The sequence below is a fragment of the Nelusetta ayraudi genome, unplaced genomic scaffold, assembly GCF_046127955.1.
Source record: "Nelusetta ayraudi isolate G7.1 ecotype Tasmania unplaced genomic scaffold, CSIRO-AGI_Nayr_v1 ptg000059l, whole genome shotgun sequence".
Lineage (NCBI taxonomy): Eukaryota > Metazoa > Chordata > Actinopteri > Tetraodontiformes > Monacanthidae > Nelusetta > Nelusetta ayraudi.
In genome coordinates this window covers 2,302,113-2,326,872 of record NW_027466109.1, presented here as the reverse complement: position 1 = coordinate 2,326,872, position 24,760 = coordinate 2,302,113, and the positions used below count along the sequence as shown (strand labels likewise).

General features: G+C 44.3%; 2 protein-coding genes across 3 annotated transcripts; one reads left to right on the top strand and one right to left on the bottom strand.

Moving 5' to 3' along the window:
- Positions 1–4,052: 4,052 nt before the first annotated feature.
- On the top strand, positions 4,053–6,515 carry LOC142897229 (Rieske domain-containing protein). Of its 2 annotated transcripts, XM_076039383.1 has the most exons (4): positions 4,053–4,604; positions 4,957–5,072; positions 5,942–6,075; positions 6,158–6,515. In XM_076039383.1, exons 1-3 carry the CDS (start codon positions 4,412–4,414, stop codon positions 6,038–6,040), a joined length of 408 nt encoding a protein of 135 aa, XP_075895498.1. In that variant the 5' UTR covers positions 4,053–4,411; the 3' UTR covers positions 6,041–6,075; positions 6,158–6,515. The 2 variants fall into 2 exon arrangements, with proteins under 2 accessions (XP_075895498.1, XP_075895497.1); XM_076039382.1 differs by having other exon boundaries at positions 5,942–6,512.
- Positions 6,516–7,452: 937 nt separating this feature from the next.
- cilp2 (cartilage intermediate layer protein 2) lies at positions 7,453–24,135 on the bottom strand. The gene is made up of 11 exons (XM_076039381.1): positions 23,997–24,135; positions 17,811–17,888; positions 17,301–17,570; positions 16,954–17,136; positions 16,179–16,334; positions 15,698–16,015; positions 15,121–15,229; positions 14,802–14,959; positions 11,163–13,591; positions 9,559–11,072; positions 7,453–9,526 (listed from the first exon to the last, which is right to left on the bottom strand). The coding sequence occupies exons 1-9, from the start codon at positions 24,052–24,054 to the stop codon at positions 11,175–11,177; spliced, it is 3,747 nt and encodes a 1,248-aa protein (XP_075895496.1). The 5' UTR covers positions 24,055–24,135; the 3' UTR covers positions 7,453–9,526; positions 9,559–11,072; positions 11,163–11,174.
- Positions 24,136–24,760: the final 625 nt, after the last annotated feature.

Genomic DNA, 24,760 nt, shown 5'->3' with positions numbered 1-24,760 from the left:
CTCAAACCTTGGCCTTCCTCCTTGAGGCATGAAAGTTTATTTGCTCAAATCAGTCCTTAAAAGAACAAAAAAAAAGTGAAAACTAACACCAATGAAAAAAGAATGGCTGACCTTGCAGCAACCAAACGCCAGTGAATCGGGGTTATCCGGGTGTCAAACATTAGCTTCGCTACCTTCTACTACCAAGAGGTCTGCTCCTTCAACCTTTTTTTGATGCAGTTTTGACTTTCATTCTTTCCCGCTTTCAGTCCACTTGCTGCTGCTGCTCGATACCAAAGAAAAAATATCAAAGGATGCCTTCAATCTGCACCGACTGCTGCCAACTACCGAAAGTGAAACCGTAATGGTGTAAGCAGCCATGTCCTGTCTTCACATCTGATTATTTCTCTCCAAAAATGGCCCAAGAACGACAAGACTCTGCAGGTCAATTGGACGCTGCTTCCCAAGCTCCTAATGCGCCCAGAACAACAACACCCTTCATCGGGCTTGTGCGTCTCCAGATTTAAAAGGCATCTCAATCTATGCGGTCAAGTGCAGAGTCTGACCCATCTCTCTCTTTCTCTCTCTCGCTAGACTAGTGCAGTTCTCTTTTTAGACAAAAATTCACAATATGCGCTGAGCTAGAGGCTGCTGAGGGAACCAGGTTGTTTTGATGTCCACACAGCATGAAATCACAACATCTAGCAGTAGAACCATATCACAGACTGACCCTTTGAGGACTCATGTATAGATATATTTCGATATAATGTGGGTATTGTAAATCTAGCTAACCTTGCTGTTAGATTGCAGTTGTATTGCTAAGATTCCAATTCAGAACTTACCAAGCTAAACTAGCGCTAGTTGTAGCGTCATACTGCTAATCCAAATAACAAATGCTAGGAGTGCAGCTCTGACTATGTGACTTACTCATGATAGCGATTCTTCACAGTATTTATTAGTTGCAGAAAGTAAAGGGGCAAAAATATAAGTCATTTGTTTTTTGTAAGTGAAAGCTACGTGTGGCTAATCAGCTAACGAATCAGCTAATGCTGATACGAGTGTTATTTTTTTTTTTTATTTTGCAAGCCTGATGAATAAAGCAGGGACTCAGCGCTATCATTAAACTATTTCTTGATTTATCTTTTTTAAATCCACCATAGTATACTTTTGTCATTTTAGATTATTAGAATGTATTTTAAAAAAGGCAACCTTTAATAACAGAGACCTTTGCAAAAATTCACCTACTTATCTTTTTCATTATTATTGGGATCATTGGGAGCGCAGGTCTTTGAGGGCAGACACTGGGACGCTGCCCAACCCTCAGTTGTGGCTTCAGTTTCCTGCCCACCAAACATAAAGTCTCGGGTCTGGATATGCATTTGAACTGTCATAATGACATTAAAGGCTTCATCTGCCGTTGCGGCAAATGTAGCAAACAAGCAGCGATGGAATGTGCTGACGCTGAACGACTGCCCTTGCGTGTGCAAAGTCAAAGTCACTGGGAAGTGCTCGCAGTGAAACGGATACAGGTATATATTATGAACTTGAGTGTGGATTTGGGCCACCAGGTAGCTGCAAAGCATTTTGGTAGCTAATAAAGCACTGCCTTGGCTGAAGAGTCGGTCTTCCATTCACTCCGAGCGGATGACTTAGAAGACTTTTAACGGCGGGTGCCGGGTCGGAGACAAGGCGAACCCTGTGATGGATGAGTCAGGGCTCTACTCTCAGTCTAATATCTTGTTGGAGCCAAACGGTCTCTACACCAAAATTTAACCTTAAGAAAATACCGTTCAGCAATGCCGAGGACTTTATGGAGGGAATTTATGGACGGGCCGATCCTCTTGTGATCACTCTGGCCCTGCCTCTCGCCGTCTGTACCTTTGTTTATTAAAGCCCGTCGAGCCTGCCGATTCAGATTTTCCACGATACATCATCTGATTTCTGTAATTATATTTCTCTCTGTAAATCATTTGGAGGTCATTTATTTTGATTCGCAGCATGTGCCTTGTAATTTTCCCCTTCTCTGGCCGCGCCACAGAAGGCCGAGCTGTTGGTTCATAATTGTCGGTCTGTCAGTGCCACCGTGGACCTGCACACCGTCAGCGTTCGCCCAACAGCTTTTTGGCTCCGACTACGAAATAAAAAGTGTTTCATAGCCCGGACGAGCTCCAACACACCACAACTAGAGGTGTTTGCAGGCATTCTTAGAAATAAACACCTCTGACTGTCAGCCCGTTAAGTCCTGCCGCATATGTGGAGGCAGTACGATTCCAGCACAGCAGGGCTAATCAGTGGCACTGATGTTTGTTTTCCCATTCACGTTCAATTGTTGTCATTTGGAAAGAGTTTACAAAGAAGTCACGCCCGGAAATTTGTATTGGTTGTTCCTAATGGGACGTGAGAGGAACACACGGTAGATCTTGGTTTCTTTTCGTGATGATCATTGTGGGAGACTCAATATGGAATATTAGCAAAATACTGCAATATGGCGAGTCAGTTTGTCTCAATTGCAGCACAGCGCAGTGTCTTTAGATCTGCCAGATCACCCGTTTTGATTGTATTTGATGAGGATGTTTGCACAGTGATTTGCTGCAGCAACAGCAGCCACAAATTCTCTGGCTACTTCTCCCACAACATATTTGACAATCTGGTCACTCATCTAGGGTTTCTTTACTCTGGCTTCCTTCAGCATGAGGCGATTAACATTTACTTTTACTTTACTTGCCCACATCCAACTTTTGACAAAACACAGTGGCATTCTTCCCTCCTGCCGGTGACACACTTTCTACGCGGCACTACGGCCATCCACTGGCTTCTCGCCGCCGCCTTACATGAGGCTTTTTTTTTTCTTTTTTTTTTAACAGGAAGGAATTGGAACAAGTGGTCTCTGTACTGCATCAGTCCCAGTCTAGACAGAAACTTTGTAGTTACAGGCCAAAGTTCCAGCAGCATTACATCTGGCACAATGAGGCTTTGCAGACACGGTGAGGTGAGAAAAGACAAAATCGACAAATTGGATTTTTGTATTTTTATAGTTAAGTTGGTGTCACAACAACCAAGAAACTTACACTGAGGAGGGTTCGTGAGGCATTTACAACGCTGATCCAATCATAGTCGAGGTCCTTTTTATTAGGGAATTTTTTTGTTTGTTTGTTTGTTTGTTTGTTTTTAGACAATTGCACATCTAATTTTTTCATCCTGGACTACTGTAGCAGGCTAGCATGGATAATTATTTTTAAAAGAACACATTTAGCCTCCTGTTTACAGGCTGTCACAAAAAAGTTGGCTTTGCTTCCTGCTAAAACAAACACATTATTGGGGATCCCTTTGTGACTTGATGTTGATTTTAACCATGCATACTCATTTTTTCACTTCTTAACTGACTGGATGCAATTTTTCCAGCGGTGGAAGACATCACGAGACATGTGGCGTACTAATAAAAACCCCTGTGGAGAAACCAAGCGCAAGAAGATTTTTTTTTTTTTTCTAACATTAAGAAAACGGCTCAGTGGAAAATTAAAAAAAAATAAAATAAAATCTGCGAAATACCAGTCGGGCGCAGACTAAGCATGAAGTCTGCTGTATGAAAAATAAATAAATATATATTTGTTACGGTAATTTTAAAAGTCTTAGTGAATCAGTTGGCTAGAGTTTAACACTGTGTGTGCTTAAGTGTGCAGGAATTAACTGGGCCACCAGCGGAGGCCTGAAAAATGGGGCAGATTGTGACTTCTTGCCAGAGAATGACAAATAAAAAAAATCCCGATGGAACTACACGGACTGTATGAATAATTATTTATAAATATTCAGCTCTTGGCAGCAACGTCACCCAAGACAGTTCTTAAAGACACTTGCTGAACGTCCAGCAAAGCGCCTTGAAATGCGACCAAAAGCTTTAACTCTAACTGAGGACGCAGTCGCGCTCAGACGTTACACTGCGCAAAGAGTCGATGACCGGTGTGATTGTTTTGATTGTTGATTCGCTCTTGTGTGGTCGTAACCCTCTGCAGCCGCTTCAAACTCCACATCTGCGGCTTAAACAATCGGTGATTTAAACCCCGCGGCGGTTGTCCCCGTGCATGCATGCATGCATGCATGCAGCGGAGTGTGCGGACGCGCCTGAACGCACGCGCATTGAGAGTGCGCTGGCGTGTCGGTGTGTCCCGGATGGCCGCGGAGCTGGCTGCGTTCACTGGCCGACTGACAGGCTGCCGCAGCTGGGATAATGGAGGCACGAGCGAGCGCCCCGGTTTCCGCTCGGCCTGCTGATTATTAATACGGAATTATTTTTTATTATATTATTTTTCCACGGAGCGTGAAAGCCAGTAGAATCATTTCCACCGGAGCCTCCTGCGGAATTAGAAACGCAGCTCCTCTCGCCGGGTTTTCTTCTTCTTCTGCTGCTGCTGCTGCTGCTTATTTTTCTTCTTCTATGGCTTCTGGCCGCGGCGGAGACGACGGAGGCGACCCGGAAGGCGGCTCCTGGAGGCTGGTAGGCCCGGCAGCGGGGCTCTCCGGCCGGCGCTGCCGCCTCCTGCACTCCTCCCTCGGCCGCGGCTCCGACGTCTGCCTCTTCCACGCCAAGGGCGAGTTTTACGCCCTGGATGCTCGCTGCGCGCACTCCGGTAACGACGGCATCGACTGCCAACGTTCAACCAACCATCCTCCGGTCCGATATAGCACACACACGTTAACCCCTTGTTGGCCCTCTCGCTCCGCCAGTGGTGGAGGAGGCCGAGGAGGAGGGGGAGGGCGGCAGGTTGACGGAGCAGCTGCCGCCACATTGTTCTAAATAAGGGTTACTGATGTGCCATCTAAAGGCTTTATTTATCCTGATGGTGTCCCTCCGTAGTTGATAGACGATGGCGCAAGCCTCTTAATCACGCGCGCGCGCACACACACACACACCCTCCAGATGCTAGTCATTTGTTTTGAGAGGGGGGTTGTTGGATGTGACCAGTTTCCTGTGTGTCCCAGGTGGTCCACTGTGTGAGGGGGACATTGAGGAGGCTGATGGGGCCCTGAAGGTCTTCTGCCCCTGGCATGACTACGGCTTCGACCTCAGGACTGGAGAGTCGGGGAGCTCACTGCAGGTTGGCAGTGAGCTGTGGTGTTTTTTTTTTTTGTTTGTTTGTTTGTTTGTGTTTGTTTTTTCTGACTTATTTGTCTCAGATTGCCACCAACACAGCCGATATGACATACTGAATGCTACACACCAAGAACATAACTCAAAATGGTTTCTTCCTAAAGGATGCGCCACAAGCTAAATGTGATAAACAAGTGTTAGCCTTGCATGTTTTCATTCAGTTGCTAGGTACGATCTTGCTAGCATCTGATTTTCAACTAGACCTGACTAGGTCCAACTAGACTTATCCCAGAGGTTCTGTAAGTCTTTGGAATACTGCATTTTTAGCCTCCTATTCATTGCCCTTTGTCACATCAACGAGCACTGATCTCCATAACTGTGTTTTTTTTTAGCAAAAATATTCTGTAAAGTTTTTTTGTTTTGTTTTTGAAAATAGGAAGTTTATTGACAGTAAATTATGAATATTATGGGACCTATGAAGCGGTTTTGTGAAAGCTCGACGTGTCCTCACGGAGCTTCCTTCAACTCTCTGACTCTGTAATCACACTGTAATTTCTCTGCAATTTATTCACTTAGTGCAAATCATGTTAGCTGCTGGAAGCCGCGGCTGCAGATGTCAAAGCTCATCAGTCAAAATTAGGATAATATTCCCCCTTTTGATCGACCAAACACGATTCCTTCCCTCTTTCTCTGTTTGGCTTCACGGATCACTGAGCCGCTCTGACGAGAGCTTTCCGTAAACACTTCCCACCCATGCAAAAAGTTTGCTCGTCAGCTGTTGACTTATTGCAGACCACACAACAAGATGACCTCTATAAATGCCACAAAAACGTCCAGTCATTTCGTGCTTCTGTTGCTCTGTTTTGATTTTCACAGCAAAAGGTGCACAAGGTCAAGCTGGAGGACGGCAAGGTGTACGTCAAACACGTCGGCCATCTATCCTTAGAGCCCTTTCCTGTGGACCAGAAGAGCTGATTGGCCTGCCTGCACCGCCACTGCCACAGACGCCGGTGCGACAGCCGCTCAGACTATTTTCTCCACAAAAAGCAAGCCATGTGAAACATCCCTCAGTCTTATCTGGCGTTTTCACAGGCCGTTTCTCCTTTGATCGGCCATGAGCTCCGGATGATACCGGAGCGTCTGAGGAGGACATGACATCATGAAATTGTTTCGGAGAGTTTTTCTTGCCGCCATTCCAGAAGCTCATCGCGGAGGCTGAGACTGATAACGCAGCGGTGGGAAATTTCCCGAGATCACTTTGCCATGATGTGGGGCTTTTCAAATGAAAAAAGAAAGATGCTGCTTGACTCTTTTGCATCAGCGCAACTTCACTTGCGTTGGTTTGAAGACAAATGCATTTCTTGTTATTGATAATTGATAATAAAAAAAAAAAAATGTAACTAATTAAAACTAACTAATTATTTGTGAACTGGGTTGAATTTACATACAGATGTTTTATAATCCTAATTTAAACAACTTCTTTTGCAGGCAAAAGAAGTTGTTGGAAAAAGAAAATACGCTTTTTGCAATGTATTTGTGAACCATAATTATAAAATAAATGTATTTTACACGGTTTTTCAGTTCAACACATGTACAACTGATGCAGCTTCCACTCGCTGTCGGAAAAAAAAACTGTTTATTTGACAAATGCCTGTTGTCAGCACGCTGTGCCTGACGCCTTGAGCATTTTTCTTCTTGCAGACCGGCAGCAGACACTCGTGCTGAGTCGTGGCCTTTAGATTAATGAAGACATTTCTTCCAGTGATGTCACGCAGGAGAAACCCCTGCTCATAATTTGTGTCACCAGACAGTTTCTAAATCAAAAGCCAGGAAGTCAGGCGCTCATGAAAGGCGTTGCCATTACGGCGGGTGGCAGTCCCATCCTTAACCCCAGCCCCACATCTGGCCTTTGCGCAGACAGGTTAGTCTGTTACTGATGCAATGGGAACAGTTAGGAAGGCGCCGGGGCAAGTTCGTGACCCTGAAGGCACAAGTGACTCCAGAAAAATGTGTTTTTCTTGCTTTTTTTTCTTTTCTGTTGGCTCCAGTCTGTGTCTGAGGTGCAGCGAGCAGTTGGGAAGGTGGCAGCGACACTTTTTTTCCTCTTCTTCTTTGGCTCCCTGTGTGCATAGCATTAGTTAACTAATAATTCCACAGTGGAAATATAGGTTACCCTGTTGTCCCTGATAATTTTACCTACTAATACAAGCTTTAGCTACCGTAGAATTAAGGGCTTCTGACTTTTTTTAAATGAATTATCTTAGCTTAAACAACTTAAAAATCTGTTGTTTTCATTAGCAAATAAATAATCTTGCCAGGAGCTTCATATTCAAAGAAAATACTCCTCTGTTACCAAGCACTTCGAAGAATAGGATCAAAATCTTTTACACAAAACGATTTATTTACATATCCTTATTCAGTTATAGTAGATTTCATACAATGCACAATTTACACATACAAACTTGAGTCTGAAAAAATCATTAACAAAAAAAAAAGAGATGGTATTACCATGCAATGGTTATGTGTTTGTAAGGAGCGGTGTTATGTAATTCTTTAACTGGGATTCAGAATGGATTCCTGGGGGCACAGTGTCTGCCTGGCACTGAAGAAATCAGTGGAACAGTTTAAAACTGACTTCCTGAATAAATTAGGATTTCCTTGAGACCAGCTGGACAGTGAAGGAGAGGGGGAAAAACGGATGAGATCTGGTCATGCTTAACTTGCTGCAAAATTGGTCTTTTCAGGTCAGTGACCCTTTTCTCTTTCGCAAGCCTTCAAAGTTCCACCAATGAGAAAATAATACTTTTCATCTTATGAACGTTTGTATTAAGTAAACCCAGGACAATGGTTAGAACCTTGAAAAGTGCTACCTGTCAACAACATAACGACTTAAGAAGGCTAATTAACTCTGGTGTATTGTTTTTCTGAGGGATTTGGGACGGTGACTCACTTTATTATTATGAGATGATAGAGAGGAGCAAAATCACCTGAGCAGCCAGTTGGCTTCACCAGACTGGATGCTACAAGCCTGGCTTTGTCTGAGAATTCAAAAACAGCACCCCACCAACATCTATTAACATCACAACTTGTATATTTTTCTCCCCTTGTGCAAATGTCTATGCAAACAAAATCAGCAACCTTTAAAAGTCTCCAGCCCTGTGTTTGAAGCTAAGCTAATAAGCTAGATGTCTTAGCACCCTTTCAGTTTTTTGATCTACTTATTCAGCTCTTAATTCACACACACAGACAAAAAAAAAATCAAATAACTATAATCCCTAGAACTGTGCGTTTGAAGATGTAAAACCAAAATCCATGAAGGACTATATAAAGGCAGATTTGCGATATTAAGAGTGAATCGGGCAAGAATGAAAAAGATGTTTCGATGACTGAGATCCTTGCTGAGGATTACGATGAGAAACATTTTCTTAGCTGTGTTTAAACTATTTGATTCCGTCTTAAACTCACTTCATTTGATTCCTAAGACTCTAAAATAAAAAATCTGAAGATTGCACGGGATCTTCTGCTTCTTTTGAAGCTTCTTCACGAAATAAAGTCACTGTTTGGAGGGAGCAGCTAATCTTTTCCGTGCAAAGCCTTATGCAAAGGTTTACTCAGCCTGGTGTTGTTAGCTTGTCCTTCAAACTCCCCTGATAACTCCCAATTCTACTGCCAAAGCATTCTTCTCCAGAAACCTGCATTCTTCCATGTGCAACCACTTTGTCAGCCTGACGTTCTGTTAGTGATGGACTGTGAGGCCAGAGACGGCTAATATTTTCCCCTTCTTTTTCCCCCGTTTACCAAACAGAACCCTAAAATGATTTAATCCATCAAATTTCGCTCATGTTTTCGCTCTAACATTTCCCCCAGTTGCCGCACAGCTGTTGGGCCTTCTTAGCTGCCCAGAGACGCCATTGCACTTTTATAGAACATTTCTCTTTCCACACATGGATTCAATCACCATCTTCCTTGCAGGGTGGATGCTGCAGCTGCAGTTGGGACAGTGTTTGTTTTTGATCTACAGGTCTGAGCCGATCACTCAGGTATTGTCTCACTAACATGCAATTGGAGAGGCCAGTGGTGATGGCAAATGTGCCATGGATGATCTCCCTACATCGTTTTTGGAGGTTTTTGTTTTTTTTTTTAGTTACAAAAATCTGTTGCCGGTGTTGCACAGAAACTTGTACAAAGTGCAGACAAGTTCAAGTGTAGGCTTAAAATACATGGTTTTCATATATACATACAATTTCACATTGCCTTCTTTTGGCACACATTGAAAAAAAAAAAAACAGTTCCGCTCAGGAACACAGGCAGTACGAATGATTTCAGGCTTGTAATGATTGAGGTTCAAGCCCGACCAAGAGAGAAATGTATGGTAAACATGTTGGGCGCTAATCCTCAACGGGCCGATGACTCAGCTTCAGGGGTTAATTTGTTAAGTTGTTTGACCATTTATGAAAGTCACTGTTGAAACAGTTCTCAAGAGAATATGAAACTTTTTTCTTTTTTTTTTTTTAAATTAACTGAGGGCTTTCTCGTTAAACTCTGCCGAATCCTCCAGGGTGGCACCTACTCGGATTTGGATTAGTCCAGCCTGAGGACCTTCTCTCATAAGCCTGCCACTGCACAATTTACAGACAAACAACTACCATACTTTTCTTTCTGGTCTACTTCTACGAGCTGGGATGGACTTAAATATCAAAAGATAGAACCTAAATGTAGTTTGAATGTGCATCTGCTCTTTGTGGACTTCAACAGTAAATGCATGTGTTACATCTTCCTGATCGCTCATGTGTGTTTTTCCTAATGAGCAGTGGATTCCCCTGACATCCTTAATTCCCTCCGTGGATATTGCTCACTGAAGATGAAAAGGGTTAGTGCTGTGTACAAATTTAAGTTATTGAAGCCATGCAGCCTATAATGACAAGGTATGAAGTAAATAGCAGCCAAATAATTTGCTTAGCATTGAAAAAATGTAGTGCTGCACAGTATCTGTGTGTAATCTATTGCCACATTTCAGGTACTTTGTTTCCTTTATTCAGCAGTAGCACTTAAGGCTAAGAACTCTTGGGTTACATTTTGCAGTTATCGCATATTTATGAAACATATCCAGCTAAATGACACATTTGGACCCCACTGGAGTATGTGTAATGAGTGCTAAATGATTATTTATTATTAAAATTTGACTAAAGTTTTCCTCTGTGACGCTGACACTTGGCATATGCTGAGGACTGAAGGAAACTATTTCATACATAGAAATCAGTCATTCTCATTTCATTCAGCCCTCCACCAATGGCATCCGTGTTTGTTTTGGCCCAGACCTTGGCTGTGCACATTCTAAGTAGGTGTGACGGACATTCAGCTCAATCACATCTGGCAATGTATTATGCTAATGGCAAACACAAAGAGTGTGTCTCAAAAATTGTCTCTTCTTCTGATTGAAATGCATTTATGTCCCAATATGTTTCATTTTTAGTGTGTGTTTTTCAGTTTGCAGGAAAAGAGCTCAGTGTGTGCTGCAGGCTACAAGGACCTTCAGTTTGGTTTCTCATGATCTTAAAGTTTTGTGGAAAGTGGCCAACAGTTGCAAAGTGTTTGAGGTTTGGTGTACTTTTACAATTTTTGAAGGTTTTGGTTTTAACTGAAGCGTTGAGAGACTTCACAATAACGCCCACTGCTGGAAAAAGAACATCATAAAATAAATGAAAGCTACATTCTCAAATGTCAAGTTAGGCTAGTCATACTGAAAACAGGATCAAAGCTACCAGTCACTAGATTACATAATGACAAACAATGTATGCCTCTCAGAGATTTTGGAGGGAACCAGCAAATGAGTGTGGCAAACCCTTCAAGTATGTATAAGTCTATTAAATATATTTCATCAGACATTGATTTGGACAAATTGCTGCTTGCCTTGTATTCAAAAGGAAGTTCATAGTCATCGGCAAATGTTTTTTTTTTTTTTTTACCCCCTTAACTTGATGCCATCATGTTGGTCCTAACAAAAGACCTAGAAAAAAAACAAAAAAAAAACAGGATCATTAAAATAACGGCTCTCCATGAAGAAATACCTCAAAATACTGAACCATGCTAACTGTACCTCTTGGCATGTCTATTGACGCGGCTGACTCCGTGTGGCCATTCTCCTTCTGATTGTAGAATTGACTCTGCGACTCTGAGTCCTGCCCCGCTGCTCAGAGGAATAGGACACAATTTGAGAGGATGACCTTTGCACCTGCAGACCTTGAGACTCCCTCATGTCCCTGGCCATTTGAGCCAAAGTCTGGCCTGGGTTTGTCTGCAGACGCTGAAAGAGACTCTCTCTGTTAATTTTCCTCTCTGGACAGCTGAATGTGAGCGCAACTCCAAAATCTGACTTCATCTCCCTGGAGAAACCATCTGAGGTTCCATCAAAGCAGCGGCCAATAGCAATCTCCTTTGCCGACCGGGGATTCTGGTCTGTGACTGTGTAGATGCCATAGTTGTGTCCCAGCGGATCTACGGGGGCCAGCATGGTGAATCCATGCGACTCGTTATTTTGAGCAACTGGTGGGTGTTTAAGTAGGTACTCTTCCAGAAGACTGTTGGTGCTGACCTTGCGACAATTCCCCTGAGGAAGCACTGATATAAGGGACCTGTCCACCTCAGCTTGGTCAAACAGCATACCACTGCATTTAAACTCTACGCAGGCTGCTGAGGTGTTGGCCTCTCGCATGTCCCTGGTGCTGCGAATATCTCTGATGCCATAAAGTTTGCCTTTTGTTTCTCTGTGCGTTCCTCCGAGATTCCTTGACCTAACCATCACTTCTTTCTGCCCATGGATCTTGACCTTGATAAAACAAGCTCTGAACTCCTGAGGATTAGGCCACCAAGAGAGGTAGTCCCCTGTCCAGGTTGTCAAATCGTTCTCCTCAAATGGAACAACATTGTATTCATACTTGTCCTTTTCAACCCGGAAGAACCTGAAATGATTTGCATCGACAGGAGCATTCTCGCAAGCTATTAAATTTTGATATGGATATATAGGCCCATTGGTTTCATCGAGATTGTTTTGGTTTGGCTTTGGCAAGTTGATTTTAAAGGCTGTTTTCTTCAAGGCCGGGTCATCGTGGTCTGAACGCTGGTAGTCTATTTTATCCAGATATGGCTGAGACACTCCAATAATATTTGGATTCATCTTGGGGCTGGAGGGAGCTGCCTCCAACTCCTCTCCACCCAGCATTGCAGTGACATAAGCTGTGTATGCGTCAGGCCTTTGTGCATCACAGAAAGCTGGTAAGCAACCTCCATTTGGTCCAGTTAGGACACTGTCAAAGCGCCCCCATGCCCTTGGATTTGAGGAGTAGCCAGGTTTTGGTTCCAGGTTTATTAGGCTGATCACAACCCCTTCGAGCTGCTCAGTTGGTAAGAACTTGTCGCTCATGTAGGCACGAACTTTGACATAGCAGCGCCTGTTTTCTGGAACATCTAAATTGAAGAGTCTACGCTCTCTTATCTCCATGTTACCTATGAGGAACGTGCGCTCCTCTCGTTTGCTTCGCCCATGACCTCCAGTGCTTGTTGCGGTGTATGAAAAGTCACTTTCCTCCTCCCAGACACCTGTGTCTGGGTTCAAAGACCACAACTTCATTTTGGGAATGTGTTCTTGCATCTTGACATGCTGCGTGTCTAGGAGAACTTGCACTGCTCCTGCCCCCAGTATCTCCTTGTTGGTCTCATCCCTGAAGTCCACAGAGAACATGCCATAAGTCCTCAACGGAAGCATGTCGCCTTCCCCATCGACAAAGTTTAGGTCCCCAGGTGTTGCTGCGGCCGTGGTAATGTTTCTGGGATCAATAAATGTGACACTGGCCTTTACAGTTCCCTCATAGATCTCGCCGTTGTCTTTATGAAAAGAATTTGGAGGGATTACTAACTGGCCGATTGGGTCTTCATCCTTCATTTCCCCCAGGTCAATAAAGTTGGTCTCTCCAGCGTTGATATCAATTGGCTTTTGCTTTCTCATTACTTTAACGTCATGGTAGATGGACCCACTTTTCTTATCAAAGATAAACACCTTTGGAGTGTCAATGAACTTTTGAGTGGGGTCAACAAAGTTTACCACTAATCTCTGTGTATCAGGGGCAATGTGTAGTGTAAAACTTCCTTGATATCCAGTGGTGCCCACTCGCTCTTTACCAATGTATATGTGCCCAAAACGGAGGGGCTCATTGTTGTCAGCTGAAACTATTCTTCCGCGAACCAGGACAGAGGGTTGAATGCACTTCTGACAGCTGCACTGTGTCACGGCCTTGATGGGGAGGTTGTAGCTCCCACAGTCAATAATTCGACTTTCCATGTTCTGCACACCACAGCAGAATGTATTTCCATCTCTGCAGCGCATGTCAAAATCAAGAGAGCCAGCGCATTTGTTGTGTGGGCAGCGACCGGCGTTGTAGTACTTGGAATTGGTCCCCGGTTGTACACAGTCCAGCGGCAGTCTGACAAGGTGTGTCTCAGGGGTTGGACTGCAGGCTGGTGTTCCTTTTGCTGCAAATAAGACCAAAAAAAAATTCTTAAGCTTACACTGCACCAGTTCGTCATTTGGTATACAGGAAATTTTCCATTTTCAATGTTTTTTTGGAAAATTATTTTTGTGTATTAAAGTTTTTTTTAAAAATCCAAAAACAACGTATAAATACTTTCACATTTACTCAACTGTTGATAGTTTAGCGATTGTGTTGATAGTTTTAAAGTCTATTTTTTTAAATCTACAATTGGTAAAAAAAAATTTAAAAAAAAGAGAATAAATAAAATAAAAAGTTTTTCATCCTGCTGTGGAGTGCAGGTTATGACTGTTTCCCCTTCATAATTACCTTTAGAGCACTGGAATTTTTTTATTTCTCTTTCCCAAGATAGATGGTTTTAACACCCTCCAATGCAAACAGTTTGTTCATTTAGGACTTCGCCAACAGGGACTTCAAGCATTTAAAGCAGTGGGTCTTTTCTCTTTGAGACAGAGGTGGCAGAGTCAGAGTCAGACTACGAGGAACTGAAAACCATCAAACCTCAGTGGAGTTCCAAAGAAACAAGGTTTGATGTTTAACAGTGTCCAGAACTACGTCACAAAATAGGGAATGCCAGTTGGAAACGCTGTGCCTTCAACCAACTTAAACATACTAAAAACTAACTGCTTCTAATTCGAGAGACTTCTTTATTTAAAAAAAAAAAAAAAAAAAAAAAACTCTGCCTTGTGTTTTTCTCCAGTGAGCGATAAAGTCTGAAGAAAGTTTTCTCTCTCTTTCCCTCAGCTGAGGGACGCTGTGGTTTTGTTTCACTGTTTGTAACGCAATGGTTTATAGATGATTTTGTTGGAGCTTTTCACCGACATCCTTTTTATAGTGTGTAGTCAATCTCTCCAACAGATGCCATTTCAATATTAAAATGAACTGTGGTGGTTTGCTTTGTGTCAGTGGTTTTTATTTGATTTTACACTGAACTTTGAATAAATACATCTTTGTTGAAAGCTGGAGGGTAGTAGCCACCCGGTGCTGTACTCCCAATGCACCACTTGAAATCATTATATGACATAATGTCCCCCCCCCGCGCCCCCTGTTATTGATGCCTGGACTGCTTTGCATCAAATAGAACAGCTTGGTTTTTGGTTCCCAGATTTAGTCCCTACTACCAACCTTGTGTTTTTGTCACTGTATAGTTGAGTTAATGTCACAAATGTACTTGTTGATTTGACTCTACATACCAATCACAGTAAGTACAGATGGCGTGGACTTGATGCTGCCTGCCGGGCTGCTGGTTTTACAGTAGTACTCTCCGGACTGCTCTGGCTTCAGGTCCCTGAGCACTAGGTCTTCATCATACTTATAGATCTTTTTGTCCAGCAAAGTCCCATTGTGGTACCTTAAAAACAGCAACAGGGTAAATCAGTTTTTTAGCATAACAATCAATAATGACTCAGTTGTTTTGGTGCACCATTTCCTGCATGAAGGTTTTGGAAACTCTCTCAGAACTTGTCACAGCGATCATTGTGACCTAGCATGTCAGAAGAGTATTGCTCTCACCAGTAGTATTTGTCAGGTGGCGGTGATCCTGTTGCCTTGCAGCATAGAAGCACCCGCCCCCCCTCATAACGCACTTTGTCCTCAGGGTGCTTAACGATGTACGGCTTTCCTGTGGAGTGCAAAAAGAAGCAAACTCAAAATGTTTTACATCTTGAATTGTGGATGTCATAAAATGGACTCAAGTGTTATTTTTTGCTATTTTTTTTATTTTTATTTCACTCTTAGCTTGTGAAAATTATTGTTGCGGGAATGTCTCACTAAGTGGCAGCATTAGCCTATTTTGATTTGTATCCATGCAACCACAGTAGTAAGCACTCCAGACAAAGCTCAGCCAGACTGTTTATTTTGTAGTTTTGACAATTTCCTGTTAACCAGAGTCTGAGAATATGATTAGCAAGTTTATTGGCCCCTTGGAACAATAATAATGGGAATAAAGACCTCTTTCTTCCTTGCTCTCAGAGGAAAAAGCTCCTGAGAGAAGTCGCCTTCAGGATTTTTCATTCATGAAGACAAATTCCAAAAGAAGCCATCCAAAGCAAAAGTTTCTAGATGGGGAATCACTTTCTTGCAGACTCACCAGCTGATTTGAGCACAGCGTGTATCCAGGACAACCCTGTGGTGTTGCTCCAGGTGGAGACAGCAACTGGGGCAAACTTCTCCTTGCCAATGGAAATCAAGGTGGAACTAGAAGAGCAGATGCCCGAGAGCCTGAACAGACCTTTGGCATCTGTTCGAGTAAGGACTACCTTGGGCTGACTGGCCAGCGTCACCCAGGCTCCCACCACAGGAGCACCAGTCACACTTTGGACTTGTCCGTATAGAATGTGGTTGTCACACACACAGTGGCTGCAGTCATCACTGGGACGGCCCTCCATACACACGTGCTGACATTTGACTGTAAAGAGATCAATGCAAAAAAGTAGTGCAATTGAAGATTAATAACAGTTTATTATTAATAATAATAATAATAATAATAATAATAATAATAATAATAATAATAATAATGGTGATGATTCTGAAAGGTGAGGGAAAGGAAATTTAACCAAGGCTTCACAGACCAGGGCATGGAGCCTTTCCGCATTTCTGGACTTCAGCTGGTCGCCCAGAGCACTGGACTGTCGTCGAGGTCCTCACACAGGTTCTCCTCCTTATCCTGCGACCTCCACCGCAAGTGACCGAACATGCTGCCCATCGACCCCATGGACTCCACTTGGCTGAGCGCGGAGAGAGAACTGGTTCAACAAGTAGTTTGTACTCAAGCTTCCTGATTAGTGGGTCTGAAGTAATTTTGAAAGTTAAAAATGTGAGTTAAGGACATGGCTGCAGCTGAAGAAAAGCTGATTACAAGTGGGTCAAATGAAAGAACACTTGAACTAATGATTACAAAATTGGATTTAGCTGCAGGGGCACTGCTTGAAACCACTCAGCATATAATAGGTTATAAATGAGCAAAATTTCAACAGGGCAGTCTTGAAAGTAAATTCTAACACAGCGTTATAGCAGAATTATTTGTCATGTCAGCCTCCCTAATTAGCCTTGAAAAGGATGTCAGTGCCAAGGACTGAATAGATTAAAACTTGTCAACTGAGAGAAAGTAAATAACAGCTGTAAATATCTTTAACTGTAAAGGCCCATAGTAAAAGATTTTGAAGCATTGTGTAGCACAAAAAAAAAACTGTTTTAAAGAAATAAATATCTGTTTTGTTTCATATGTAATGGAAAAGATAATCCTGATTTTCTAATGCTGTTTTGTCCACCTTTCATTGGATTTCATTAGGTTCTCATTTGGTTGTCAACTGGAATGAGGATTCTAGTAGATATTTGTATTTTCACCTGTGCATGGTGGAGTGGAGCACTCCCTTCGCTCTGAAGGGTGGCCCTGGCATGCTGGCACCAGCAGTAGAGGCATGGGCTGGGAGTTCACGCACGTCCTCTGGCGCACCTGAACGCCGACGTCATTGCAAAATGTGGTCGAACACGTCCCCCACTCACCCCATTCACTCCAGTAGCTCTGCGCTGGACATAGTGAAGGACAGAGGTAAACAAAGTTAGCAAAGTTAGCAAAGTTAGCAAAGCTCATTTTTGCTAACTTTAGCAAAGCTTGTCTAACATATATATATACATATATATGTATATATATATACATATGCATAATGGGTGCCTGGCATCTGCAGATCTACCTGGCGGACATTGGAAGCGGACGTGATAGTTGGAGCAGGCGCGACCGTACGGCTGTTCCTTGTTAATGCACCAGAAGCCTTTATCCAGACTGGAGTGGACCACCTCCCCAGTATCCGCCGCTGCCACCCAGTCTGTGGTGCGAGCCTCCATGGAGATGGGCCGTGCACAAACCCTCTCCCTGTAGTAGAAACGGATGGCCTCCAGTCGCTCGTAGTCTCCGTTGCCTCCAGGGTGGTCGATGTTGAACCAAGACGTCCACTCCGTCACACCTGGGGGAAATAATATGCGAGGGTACCGTCAAAAAAATGTGGCAAATGAGTCCAGCAGCGAGGAAGCATTCAAAAGCTAACGGGGAGGAGAAAACGGGCAGGCACACAAGAGTTCTCAACACTGTAGGTCAGAGTTACAAGTCTGGATTGTGTCAGGGTGGTTGGAATTGACAGAGTTACGACTCCGAGAAGGAGGGGCGAGGTACTAGCTGCAAGCATCGCCGACGAGAGATTGAGTACCTGCAGTGTGTGTGTCGGCAAACGTGTTGATGGCGACTCTCCTGCTTCTGTCCGACTCCCTCCTGGTCCTCACGGGTCCTGCAGACAGAAGAGGAATAAATACCAAGACTCAGGGCCACAAGTTTTTTTCTCATTACTGTTTGTCTACAAAGCCCGACTTGCATATGTCAGGATAGATTTTTATAATGACGGACAGTTTGATGATACCCCACAAGCAGTATGAAGACATTTAATCTGTTTTACGTTTGAATGCACAGCTGCAACAAGCTTCTACTGTGTTTGGGTTGATATTTTTCCCTCTGTGAAACTGAGGGGTGGCTATGTGGATGTTTTCTTGAGACTTGGTGGGCTGCTTTCAGTCTTCCCGCAGCATGTCCTATTGTTTTTCGTCAACTCTGCATGTGCAATTCAGCCCGAGCATGCCGCACACTTTCCCTTGCACAGAGTCTTTTCCTCTGACCTCCAAATTCCCTCCACATTTTCGCTGTTGATTTTAGCCACGGGCCGTCTGTCCTGTTTATGAGCCAAAACAATAAACAGGCATCTGGAGCTACTAAAGAGGCAGAAAACAAGGGAGATAGGATGACCTCTCCTGTGCATGTGCACGCCTCGCTTTAATAATAAATCTAATTGCTTTTGCGTCCGTCTCGTCCGCCGCTCAAAATTCGGGCTGTGTGTCACAGATTCTCCTCACTTCTTCCTCCACCCTCCCCACTTGTCGTCCGCGTCCATTTACAAGCTCCATCTGTGGCAAATCAGCACTAGCTTTTTCATCAACACCTGGTGTCCTGGGCCAGAAAAAAAACCTCATCACGCTCCGTCACCCTTCGCACATGCACGAGCGCTCCATCAAGCGCCGCTTGCTCCTCGTTTGATCCGTTCAAATGGAACATGACAGCAGCGAGCAACATGTGCACGCAAGCACGCACGGCATACCTGTATTTATGAATCATTCTGACATCATTGTTGTTTTTCACAGCCACGATGATTCAATGGACGCAGCCTCTGACTTATTAAAACAACAGCATGTCTTGATTGCGTATTTATGCCGCGTTCAATCCGTGTCCTTCAAAGTAAAACAGTCCATTTCACTTTAGAGGCAATTAGTTGCAGATTTTAGAAGGCCACTCAATTGCTTAACATTTACACTCACACACATGCGCACACAAGGAGATAGTTTTGATGGAAAGAGAGGTTGAAGGCAGTTTGGCTCTTTGTTTTTCTCTTAGTCTCAAGCAGAAAACCCAACATCACCCAACACACACACACACACACACACACACACAATAGGCCTGAACTGACCTTTCAGTGTCTTACCTATTGAGTAACCTATTGATTGTAACATGACTACAACAAAACCAATACTGATGTCCGATATTGTTTTACATTAACCTTGGTGGTCAATAGACCCTCAATGATTTATTTTTGAAACTTCTGCCCTCAAGAACTTCTCAGCAGCACAACATATTGCAAGATAGACACACACATACACACACACACACTGGAATCACTGAACAAACAGAGGCAAATTCTTTCTCACAGATCTGCCCGGCAGATGTGTTTGTCTGCATCTCAAGGTTTAGCTTAGTTAATCAAACAGTTTGTTTGTGTCTTAAATTTTCTGTCAGTTCTGATTTATTTTGTGAGAGTAACAAAGAGATGCTTTCTCTTTTTTCCTGCTCTTTGCTTTCTCCTGGGCACTCTGAAAGCGTTTTGCAAAAAGTGAGAAGGATCTCACAGCCAGAGGACACAAACAACTGCACTTTGTTATGACATTAACACTGACTCTTTGGTAATTATTTACCAAAAACTCTGAGGAGTGCAGGCACTGGTTTCCAAGAAAGTCTCGCTGTTGCCGCCGCCACCACCACCACCGCTGCTGCTGCTGCTGTTGCTGGTTACATAACTCTGGAAAGGTGCTCGCACCAACACAAAGGTTACTCACAGTAGAGCCACTCGGCTCCTGATGATCATTTCAAGATGTTTAAAAATGGAAGGGAAATCGCTAATGATTCCCCCGACTTTTGCAAGGTGGCTAATGGTTTTTGGAAAGTGTAAAGACGAAGGCCAGATCAAGCAGCAGCAGCAGCAGCAGGCCGAAGAGCCGACGTCGGTCCTCAGTAACGGCAGGAACCAAAGCTGAGCTGCGGTGCCACCGCTCCCACAGCAGAGTCACAGGGCTCATTGTGCCGTTGACTGGCGTGTTCACACTTTATGAAGGTTGAAAGCCGGAGACTTTATGGGGGCGCTGCTTCATATGGATGGTATGCGAGGGAATTTAACCAGGCTAGAAGCGAGTTGCTCTAGCCGTGTTTTCATAAGCCACATGGACAGAGGTTATAACTCACAGGTTCCTTTCAGGTGCTAAAAACTCCGGCGTTAAGGGCTGCGTGGCCACAGAGTGACTCGTTTGTCCGTGTTCATGCGCAATTTGTAATTTTGTACTTTGCCCTTTTAAAGTTCAGAGTCTTTACGGCCAGCCTTTAATATAGTAAGGACTAAAATGATTCTGCGTCCGACTTTGGGAAGTAATCATGGATTTGGTCATATAAGTGCGAAATGGAACACTCCGCTCAACCATCGGGGTGTGACACGGCTCTTATTATTTCTACACTGATTTTAAGTTCACTCAGGAAAGAATAAATTGCTTTTTGGGTGTGGCGAAAAGAAAAAAATAACAATAAGGGATTAAAGACACAATTTTTACTTTCTGAGAGCTTGTACAACAACCCTGCTCATTTAGAGGATTATATTACCAAAGCGATCATGCTCTTTCTAATAATGCCAAAACTTTGACACCTCCTGAAAGAAAATTGGACTGGAGCTCTTTGTCGTTTCACTGAGACATTCTGCCCATGTTCTCCACCTTGAGAAGGGCCCTTCATAAAAACAAGCATGCAGGCACCAATCAGGCAGAAATGTATGGCATATTGTTGCTATTTGGGCATATATTCCCTATTCCCTTACAATCATGATTTAAGGCAGCTCAAATTCTTGAGTGTGCGTTGAACGAGAGCTGGTTGAGTCAGATTTATCTTTTACAGTTTCACCTCTGACATGAACCCTGCTGTGTTATAAACCTCACAACCCTCATAAACTATAAACACGGCGACATGTATGTCATAGAAGTGCTTGCGCACAACCTGTTTCCACATATAGCCACTCAGGCAGAGAGCCTCAGTTCCAGTAAACATGCCAGAAATGAAAACAACAACAACAACAACAAAAAGCCACCAGGACTTTTCTGTTTGTCTTCACAATCCAAGAGGACTTTTCTGCGGCTCATGATTTACGTCACGGTGGTTTTGTGTGGATTAACCGGCCTTGTTCCTGTAGCCAGGCTACCCCAAAAGCAAATCCTGTATTAGCAATAATAACAACCAGTGGCCTCGCAGGGCGGCTGCTTCTCTCAGCTCTGTGTCTAAGTGTTTTTTTTTTTAACCTTAGTGGGAGCAGGAAAAAGATGGAGGCACACTGGCCTCACAGAGTCGCAGGGAGAGATGGTTTTAGTCACATCACAGAGGGATGATTGGGCCAGATGTACACTGGTGGACATGCAAGGCTGAAAAAGAAGGTCTGCAGTCTGTTTGTAATATCACAATGAGCAGGAAGGATAACATGTCTCCATGTCATCAGGACGCGGCTTTTGTCTTTGGCTGTCTTGAAAGTCACATTCAGGCTACTGGACCGGTACCTCGAACTGGTTTTCACGTTACCAAAAACCAGTTTAGTTGTCTGAATATTACTTCCAAGACAATGACGCCCTGAATGGCAAAGACACTTTGGCTGATTGCTTCCTCTTTAGCTGTAGTGTGTATGTGGCTGTCACCCGAGTCTGCTTTTCCTCTTGGTATCCATCCCTCTCTCTTGTTCCCCAACGTATCACCGTGCACTCAAAGAACTAAACAACAAACAAAAGCATCTGCAGCCCATTAAAAGCAGACATTCCAACCCCCAACATTAACTAATGATGCAGCTCAACCGCATGATTCAGGGATTCAGGGCATAACAAAGGCACTGTGTGTTTTTCACCTCTGACATTATTAGAATTTCATCGTCCAAATATCTGGAAATCCTCGCATGAACCCCTTGATTCTTCTCCTTCTCCTTCTTCTTCTTCTTCTTCTTCTTCTGGCCTTTTGCACCACATGTACCAAACCAGAAGTTGGAATCTAGTCCAAGATTATTTTTTTTAAAAAAAGGAACTGATTGGTTCCGCCATAAATTCTAAGTCAGCATGTACGCTTAATAGAAAGTGGAAAGGAAAAGATCTCGCTGGCGGCCCGTCATTAATGGGAATTTTTACCTCTCCTTTGATCTGCCGTGAAGTCCCCTGGTCAGACAAATGTGTTTGGAGCAGACAGTGGTCAACATCTGGAGAAGCAAGAAGCCCACCCCCCCCCCCACCCCCCCGCTCCCCCACCTCCACCTCTGTGTTCTAGTCAAAAATCAAAAATGGCAACGCAGTTGCACACACACAAAAACACAGGCACGCACGGGGCATTGTCGATCTCTGTCTGGCCAGTACGCCAACAAGTGGAGTTTGTTGTGTGGTTTGAGACGGACCAGTTACAGTAGGTTTAAAAAGACTGATAGCCATAGATTTACACTAAGTGGTTGGTGATGCCGCGCCGTTTCCCCCCCTGGTGACAGCTGCTACCTCAAAGGGGAGAAGGAGCTCATAAATCAGGAGACGGCAAGTCGGATGGAGAGGAGGAGAGAGTGTGTGACGGAGTGGAACACACGTGGAATAAGGTGAGGAAAGGAGAGGCTGCTGCCTGTGATGGAGTGGCAGGCAGAGGGGGTATGTGGGGGGTGGGGGGTCTTTTCGCGGAGGGATGAAATGTCAAGGATGGAGACGCAGAGTCGGTCGGTACAGTGGTGGTGGTGGTGGTGGTTAGACCAAGAGGGGCCGGGGCGGCGTCCAACATCAAAAAAAGGTGGAAGAGGAAAGAGTGACACGGCAGCCAAGCGGACGAGGGAAAAGAGGACGGTAAAGTCATTTTACCTGCTCTCGCCCGAACCCCCCGTCCAACTTTATTCCATGCTTTCTTTGGGCCAAGTGCAAAAAAAAAAAAAAAAAAAGGCAAGTAAAAGAAAAATAAAACAGGCAGGTGGGAAAGTGGGTTACTCTGTGTTGGATTATTGCTGCTTTGTTTCCAGGGGCGACCGGCTCTTTACCTTCAGGGACCCGCTGGCGCCGCACTCGTCCGGGGCAAATGGGGACGGAATGTGCCGCAGAGCACGACAGTGCTGCAAATTCTAGACGCTTCCTAACACTCTGTGCATGCATGAGAGTCAGTACAGTCATCGTCATTGTCATCAACAGCAGCAGCAGCAGCAGCAGCAGCTAAACATTTGTCTGCTTGCAGCGAATCCTTATCAGGGGAACCTCTGCAAGACCTTCGCCTACTTTTTAACCAGATATGGAGCCCATTGAGGTGCATGTAGGCGTATTAGCGGTTTCACTGGACTTTTCATGTGCTGCCAGTGCTCTGTAATGGGGAGCAGCTGAGAGGCGGGCAGACAGTGACAGCTCTGGAAAAAAAAGAAAAAAATGGCATGCAGCTGCTGCTGCTGCTGCTGCTGCTGCTGCTCCTGCTGCTGCTGCTCCTGCCTTTGACTGAAAGCCAGCCACGGCTTGCATAGGTCAGATGGGAGTGAAACTCCAGGACGGAAGAACATCAGGCTGCTGTTATCTGGCTGACAGCTCAGCGCTTGGAAATTTGGCGAATTGAGGCCAAATATGTTTTAATTCACTTTTTGTTGCAGGGACGGGAACCTGCGGGGGGGTTTTTACTCCCTCCTGAGGCCTTCTGATGCTGGCAGCCACCTTTCGGCACTTGGTTACAGAACGGTTTCTTTTGTTTTTTTTCCTCCCTCCTCACTGCCATCATCCCATTTCTTCGCTGATTAAACTCAACGCCTCTCGGCTCGACCTCCTCCAGCCTCGTCTGCTACTCGCTGCATGCGGCTGATTGGACCGGCGGTGAAAACACTTCTGGCGGCTTTGGCAGAGATTTAGCGGCTACTCAGGTAGCCCCTTACCGAGTGGAGTCAATGGAGAAAAACATGCGTGCGAGCTGTGTGTGCGCGTGTGTGTGTGTGTGTGTTGACTATAAAAAGAACAAGTGAAGGGAATTCAATCAGCAGGACTTGATGGGAGCAACAGTAAGAGTCTCTCACCTTGAGCCAGAGCCACTGCAGCCAGTGACAGCAGGAGTGCCATCTCTAATCCCAACATGGTGCCAACAGCTCCACTTGTCTTCTCCTTTCTTCTGGTCTTCTACACACTTGTAGATCTCTTTCTCTTTTTTTTTCCCCCTCTCCCTCAGAAGTTTCTTTGTCAGGTGTGAGTGATGCCTCACTGCCGCTGCTCCTTCTGTCCCCTCGTCCTCCCCGAGTCGGAGACAGGAGCCCGTTTAAATAGAAGGGGGGCATTTGGAGAGCACACGGATCCGGCCCCTCTCTGCTCACCATTGGCCAGTCAGATGTAACATCTGGGGACCCCCCTCCCCACCACACCACCACCACCACCTCCCCATATCTTCTCCCGCCAAGAATAGGTGAGGATACAGTCGGAGTAGAAAGAGAGGCATGCAGGGGTGGGGGGGTGGGGGTGCACGTGTGTGTGTATGATTCTTTATTTCTATTCCTTTATTCCAGTTCAGCTTATACACTCATAAAAGTCTGAATAACTATTTAATAACTATTTATAATGTTTAAATGCCTGACAAAAGTAATTCTGTGACTTTCTTTGCTCTAAACACAGCAAAAATGGGTTCAAGTCTTCGTGGAAGTCTCCTTTCTTCTGTTATCAACATTAACTTATTAGCACTTTCGGTATTCAGGGTAAAGGAAATGCCAAACTGTTTAATTGCTGCCTGTAAAATATCAGCTGCCTCCACTCCATCTGTCTCCCCTCCATCCCACTCTCTCTCTTCTCTCTT